The sequence below is a fragment of the Leptopilina boulardi genome, unplaced genomic scaffold (genome assembly GCF_019393585.1).
Source record: "Leptopilina boulardi isolate dan_hultmark-lab unplaced genomic scaffold, ZJU_Lbou_2.1 LbouV2_122, whole genome shotgun sequence".
NCBI lineage: Eukaryota > Metazoa > Arthropoda > Insecta > Hymenoptera > Figitidae > Leptopilina > Leptopilina boulardi.
In genome coordinates this window covers 2,904,964-2,912,783 of record NW_026137666.1, presented here as the reverse complement: position 1 = coordinate 2,912,783, position 7,820 = coordinate 2,904,964, and the positions used below count along the sequence as shown (strand labels likewise).

The following is a 7,820-nucleotide window of genomic DNA, read 5'->3' as shown; positions in this document are numbered from 1 at the left end:
AATATTTGAAATTTTATCATTAATTATGGTGTCGTTGGTGTCTCACTTATCTTCAGAGGTTTCAAAAGTTTGATATATCATCAAATTTGTTAATTTTGGTCCCATCTCATTATTGAGATTGAGAATTATTCTACTTTGGTGTCAACTTTGGAAAATTTTCAACTACGATTACGAGATTCCAACGGCAATCAACAATCTTCAAATTCAGCAACAATAACTGACAAACAATAGCAGCTTTCATCAAAGGTCATCAATTTGTAATTCGTCAGTAAAGTAAGCGTATTTATATCTATTGTTTTGTTAAATTTTCTTATAATTATAATAATAGTGATTGATTGTATTGTGAGTGTTTATCATGTCGGTTACACAGCTTGATCATGCGAGACAAGATCGAACGAATTGTAAATCGCGTTTGACAAAATTTAAAACATTTTTAGAAAAATTGAAAGATGAACCGCGCGAGAATATTGATCCTAATGCATTAAAAATACGGTTAGGAAAAATCGAAGAAACGTGGTCTCAATATGATCAAGCTCAAAAGACCATAGAGTTGCTTGCTCCTACACCTAGTCGAGAAATAGAACGTTCAGAATTTGAAGATAATTATTTTGTTTATACAAGTTTAGCTATGAAATTAATTAATGAGTGTTCCAATCAAACAGTTACTATGTATAATAATGACAATGTTAATCAGGAGGAGGTGGAACGACAGCGTTTGCGCATTTTTGAATTAGAGACGAGGATTCGTGTACAGCACGAGTCTGAAATACAGCATTTACGAGAACTTGCCACCTCCCGTGCGACTATAAATGATAATGAGGCGTCAACTATCCGATCACGTTTCCCACTACCCAAGCTAGACCTTCCCATTTTCTCCGGAGGGTACGAAGAGTGGTTGGGCTTTCGCGATTCGTTTACTGCTATCATTCATAACGATGAATCTATTCCCAATGTACAAAAATTACGTTATTTGAGGTCGTACTTAAAAGGAAATGCTGCTCGAGTAATAGAAAATATAGAAACGTCAGAAGCAAATTACGGTATAGCTTGGAAATTATTAGAGGATAGATATAATAATAAACGCATAATAGTTGTTAATCATATGCAAGCTTTGATTGATTTACAATCAGTAATTAAAGAATCAGCTCCTTGCTTGCGTGATTTGCTAGACACGACACTTAAACATGTGAGAGCATTAAAAGTACTCGGTCAACCAACGGAATCGTGGGACGTCCCTTTAATTTGTTTAATTTCTGCAAAATTAGATAAAGAATCACGGAGAGAATGGGAACGTTCGGTGAAGGGTATAAATGTGCCTAGTTTTGATTCATTTATTGAATTTTTAAGGGAGAAATGTCAAATTTTAGAAAGTTTACATCTTGGTATAAATAATAATAATAATAGTAATAATCATGGTAAACAAATTGTAACTCAGGTCTCTAAATCTCAAGCGAATAATGATAGGAAAATTTTGGGAAGAACATTAGTAACAACACAGGGAAATATACACTGTTATCATTGTAATGAAAATCATTTTATTCAGAGTTGTGAAGATTTCGTAAAACTACCTCATGAACAGAAAACAGAAGTAGTAAAGAAAAAGGGGCTTTGTTTTAATTGTTTAAGGCGTGGTCATATGATCGGAGAATGTAAATCGAGAAATTGTTCTATTTGTAATCGTAGACATCATACCGCGATGCATTCTGATTCAATTGTACAATCTAGTTTGGATTCAAATGATAAGAAAAATGATTCGGTTCAAGTAAAGAATTGTCACATAAAGGACTCTTCCGAAGTAATTTTATCAACAGCTGTAGTTGATGTTCTTGACAGTTGTGAGGGAAAACATGTGTGTAGAGTTCTTTTGGACAGCGGTTCACAACCGAATATAATAACTCGAGACTTAGTTGATCGTCTTAAATTAAAGAAATCAAAGTTTAACGCTACGATAGAAGTTGTTAATAATAAAGAGGTAAATAGTTCTGAGTGGGTCGTTGCGACATTCCAATCACGAAATTCTTCCTTTTCAGCCAAGCTTGATTTCCTTGTGTTACCTCAGATAACCGGAAATGTTCCTATCATGCCATTGAATAAAGATATCCTTAAAATTCCTAAAACATTGAATTTAGCTGATCCCGAATTTGACAAACCATCAGGAATCGACATGTTGATTGGAGCCGAGCTTTTCTACGATTTGCTGCATGTGAACAGAGTTCCCCTCTCCACACCTGGGACATCATTGCAGAGTACAAGGTTGGGATGGATCGTCTCTGGAAGGATCAATGATCAGGCGAGTCGCTACCGGTTCTCCAGCAATTTAATAAGAGATCCATTAAGCATTCAACTGGAGAATTTTTGGAAATTGGAGGAATTTTCTGAAAGGCGATTCTTGTCAGCTGAAGAGGAGGCGTGCGAGGAGCATTTTACTTCCAATATAGAGAGGTTATCATCGGGTCAATACCAAGTTCGCTTACCTTTCAATGATAAGCTGAATCTTTTGGGATCATCTTATGAAGCAGCAAAAAAGCGATTTTTTATCCTGGAAAGAAAATTGGAGCGAAATCCAAAACTGAAGGAAGATTATCATCGATTTATGAGAACATATGAAGATTTGAATCATATGGAACTCATTTCATCAGTGGATCCTGAAATTGGATATTATATTCCTCATCATTGTGTCTTGAAGGAGTCAAGCCTTACCACAAAATTGAGAGTCGTCTTTGATGCTTCAGCTCAATCAAAATCTGGAGTGTCTTTGAACGAGGCAATGATGGTTGGACCAACAATTCAGAGTGGCATCTTTGATTTGGTTTTGAGATTCAGACAGCATCAATTTGTTCTCACTGCGGACATCGAGAAGATGTATAGGCAGTTCATCATTCATCCTGGTGATAGACGATACCAAAAAATACTGTGGAGATATAACAAGAACGATCCTTTGGAAACTTATCAGCTTAACACAGTAACATATGGTACTGCTGCAGCACCATTTTTAGCTACTCGATGTTTGAAGAAACTGGCAGAAGATGAGAGAGACTCATTTCCAATAGCAGCTGCGGTCCTGGAGGAAGATTTTTATGTAGACGATCTGGCTACTGGTAGGGACACTTTCGAAGAAACTAAACAACTCCAAATGGATCTCATTAAACTGACTAAAAAGGCCGGATTAAATTTATGTCAATGGAATTCAAATCACTCAGAGTTGATCAATGATGTTGAAGAAGGCTCTAAAAAATTGGATCAAATTTTGGGTCGAGATCCAATATCAAAAACTTTAGGATTGAGATGGAATTCTTCGGAGGATTCACTAAGATTCAATTTCGAGACCAAATTAGAATCATTTGAGAATATTACCAAGAGAAAGATATTATCTCAGGTAGCGCAACTGTATGATCCTCTTGGACTCATTTCTCCGATCGTGATTTTAGCGAAGATACAAATGCAGCTTCTCTGGAAGATGAATGTAGGATGGGATGATCCTCTTCCCGTAGAATCACTAACATTGTGGCAGACTCATCGGGAGCAATTATCACTTTTGTCTGAATGGAGCATTCCAAGATCAGTCAGGGTTCCAGAGGCAAAGGAGTGCCAACTGCATGGTTTTGCTGACGCAAGTCAAAAAGCATATGGTGCCTGTTTATATCTCCGTACTTCCAATGATCATGGACATCAATCTATTTTACTATGTTCAAAATCAAGGGTGGCTCCTGTCAAGGTCATCTCCTTACCAAGATTGGAATTATGTGCTGCGAAACTTCTCGTTAAATTGTATGAAGCAATTAAAATTGCGCTGAAAATAAATTTCGAGAAAATATATTTCTGGTCTGATTCCATGATCACATTGAACTGGATAAATACGCCACCATATAAATTAGAAACCTTTGAAGCAAATAGAGTCACGGAAATTCAAAATTCTACCAATCCATCTGACTGGAGACATGTATCTACCAAGGAAAATCCTGCAGATTTTATATCTCGAGGACAGCTACCAAAGGATTTTCTCGTAAATGAATTATGGAAACATGGACCTACGTGGCTCAAATTGAATGAATCAGACTGGCCTGATCACTCAATAGGAATTGACAGTTTTAAGATACCTGCGGAACCAAAACTGTCCATTCTGAATGCGAAACTTGTTTCGAGTGATCAATTCGAGCTGTGGAATCGATATTCGTCGTTGACGCGATTGACTCGGATTGTTGCGTACTGTTGCAGATTTGCTGATAGGGTTCGAAAACGTTCAGTCAATTCGGGTGAATTAACTTCGGAGGAGATGCAAGTTTCATTGAATAGGATTTTTCAACAAATTCAGAAGGAAGAATTTTCCAAAGAAATTGATGCCTTGTCTAAACAAAAAATAATTCCTAACGTTTCGAAAATTCTTCGATTAACACCTATAATCAGAGAGGGACTTCTACGAGCAGGAGGAAGACTTGAAAATGCCGATGTCGAAAATGGAATCAAACATCCGATTCTAATTCCTAAAAATCACCCAGTAACCAATCTCCTCGTACGTGACACTCACAATGAATTGAAACACGCTGGTATTAATGCCACCTTATATGCAATTCGCGAAAATTTTTGGATTGTCGATGGTCGTTCAGTAGTAAAAAAGATTATACATTCCTGTGTAAAATGTTGCAGAGCGAATCCGCGAGACATACAGTATACAATGGGTAATTATCCGAAAGCGAGAGTTACAGGCAGTTATCCGTTCGAACATACTGGTGTTGACTATTGTGGTCATTTTTATATAAAGGAGAAACGATTGCGAAATAAACAAAAAATAAAGGTGTATGTAGCTGTATTTGTTTGTTTGTCAACCAAGGCTGTACATATAGAGCTTGTAAGCGATCTGACTACTGATGCATTTATTGGTTCTTTACGGCGATTTTTTAGTAGGCGCGGACAAGTAAAGGCATTATATTCGGATAATGCATCAAATTTCATAGGAGCAAGCAACGAGCTAAAGGAGCTTCACAGTTTGCTTAATTCCAATGATCATAACAAAAAAATTCAAAGAACATTGGCTAACCGAAAAATAGAATGGCATTTTATTCCTGCGCGATCACCACATTTTGGTGGATTGTGGGAAGCAGCTGTGAAGTCCCTGAAGCATCATCTGCGGAGAGTGATGGGTGAATCATTGTTGGCATATGAGGAAATGACTACGTTACTGTGTGAAATCGAAGCGATACTTAATTCGCGCCCGCTTACACCTATGTCAACGGATCCAAACGATCTTCGGGTGCTTACTCCAGGACATTTTCTTATCGGAAAATCATTGCAAAGTATTCCTACTGTAGACTATACTGATATTAATGTAAACCGATTATCCTCGTGGCAACATGTACAGAAAATAAAAAATAATTTATGGAAACGTTGGTACAATGAGTATCTAAATGAAATTAATATTAAAAATAAATGGTACAATGGCCAAAGCGAGGATATCAAGGTAGGGAGATTAGTGACAGTAAGGGATGATAATTTACCCCCGTTGCGTTGGGTCTTAGGTCGAATAATTGAGGTATTTCCGGGAGAGGATAATATTGTAAGAGTGGTTAAAATTAAAACATCCTCGGGAGAATATATGCGCGCTGTTAAAAAACTAGCTCCGCTTCCTATTGATAATTAATATTTTATGATTGAATGTAATCATTCAAGGCTGGCAGTATGTCGCTGCGCGATTAATAAGAAAGGGAAATTTAAAAGGTAGAAGGGTTTTCCCACTACTCGGAAGGTGTGGCTAAACTGACAAATTTAAATCAGAATGATTTTAGAACTAAACGACGTATAGCGGTATTTTCGCATTAAATTTTATATTATATAATTATATTGTTAATAAAGAAAATAAATTGTGGAGTGACATTTTCTAAATAAACATTGATAGACTTATAAATTATTGAAGTGTTTTCTTGTTTTATTGTTTTTTTATTCTACTAACCATTTATCCTCTTCACACGTAAAGAGAATTCTATTAAATAATTTTTAAAGACTTTCACGTGTCGACAATTATCTCAAAAACAAAAAATAGGGCATCTCGCCAAATTTGGCACATGTCTTTGGCTCATATTAAGGAATGTTCATGAATTTTTTCAGCTTAAACGGAGCCCGATAACAAGTTTAAAAATTAAAAACAAATTTAATTTTTTAAATAAATAAATTTAAAAAATTTATTTATTTATAATTAATTTTTTTTTCTTAAACTTTAATATTTTCTGAGCAAAAAACGTATAAGAAACTTTTTGCTTGGACTAAAAGTGAAAAAGTTATGAATAATTGAAAAAAATGTTGCACTAATTTTTTAATGCAAATATCTCGAAAAATAATAAATATTTTTTTTCAAAATTTTTTTTACTCAATTAGACCCATAACCTCTACCCAAAAACGTAGTATAGAAGGAATTGGAGGATAGACCCCTGAATCTCACGTGGAATTGCTCAGTTACATTTAAGAGCCCTAAAGTATTCCAAAATTCATAAGTATTTGTTTCTTTAAAAAATTATGTTTGAAGTACTCCGCGGCAGTTTTTGAAAGTTGGTGCATCATTTTTGAACACCCAATTTAGTTTCATTTAAGAGCCCTAAATTAGCCCTAAATTCCTAAATATTTGTTTTTTGAAAAATTAAGTTTGAACTACCCCACGGTAGTTTTGGAAGTTGGTGTATTATTTTTGAATAACCAATTTAATTATATTTTAGAGCCCTATATTAGCCTTAAATGCATATGTGTTGGTTTTTGAAAACATTGAGTTCTAACTAGTTGAGGGTAGTTTTTGTGGTTGAGTATCTATCAGTTACTTGGCTGGGGTGGTTGGGATGCACTTTTAAAAAGTGAATTTAGTGCTATTGAAGAACCCTAATTTAGCTCTTAATTCCTATATGATTATTGTTTGATTAAATCGAGTTTAAATAATTGGGGATGTTTTTTTGTACTTAGGGGTGGTTTTTGAAAATTTTAAATAGTCCCAGTTGAGAGCCCTAAATTCCTATGGAAGAAATTTTGAAAAATATTTAGGTTCTGTAGTGTGGTACTTCCAGCTTGACGTCAAGCTAGCAGTACCAAAGGTTATTTTAAATAGGTAAAGGTCCCTAAATTTTTTCACGTGGTACTAAATTAGCCCTAATTGAGCCCTAAATGTGTTCATATATAAAAACTCTTTTTGTGGAAGTGGTACTTCCAGGATTACCAACCTAAAGAAGAGTGTGTTTCTCCGCTTTCTCTTTTATAGTTTACTTATGTTTCCGGGTTTGTGTGATGACCAAATTTTTTGCAGACAGATAAAATGAAATGGTTCCTAATACGTGTTTTCAAAAGTAACATTTTTGTTTTGTTGATATATGTATAAGTAGTCAAAGCCTAAAAAAAAGGGGCACATGAATAATATTAGTCACACTGTAAAAAGAGTGGACGATTTAACAAGAGTACTCTTTTATAAATGGTATGTACGATTTTAATACCGCTCAGGTCTGTTTAAACACCTATATGTGGTAATCATTAAAAATAAAAACATTTCAATAAATTAGGTAATAGGTATAATTAAATTGTTGGTGGAAAATCGATGAATTTGTCTGAGGTGCGGGTAAGTGCGACGACTTACCTAATGATAATAGTTTAAACATTTAATCATTTTTTTAGAACTTGTTTTTAATATTAAAAATGTAGTTTTTATAAATTATTATTATGTTTCACAATTATAATAAAAAATATTATCCATATTTGTAGGGTCATTTGGGGTAACTGTAAACAGAATACCTATTTTTCATGTATTAAGGGTTGGAAAAATCTGAAAAAAATTCGTAGTAGATGTATAGTAATTA

The 7,820-nt window shown here is 34.7% G+C and overlaps 1 protein-coding gene across 1 annotated transcript; it reads left to right on the top strand.

Moving 5' to 3' along the window:
- The first annotated feature begins 355 nt into the window (after positions 1 to 355).
- On the top strand, positions 356 to 5,635 carry LOC127287411 (uncharacterized). The gene has a single exon (XM_051314335.1). It carries the CDS (start codon positions 356 to 358, stop codon positions 5,633 to 5,635), a length of 5,280 nt encoding a protein of 1,759 aa, XP_051170292.1.
- The last annotated feature ends 2,185 nt before the right edge of the window (positions 5,636 to 7,820 follow it).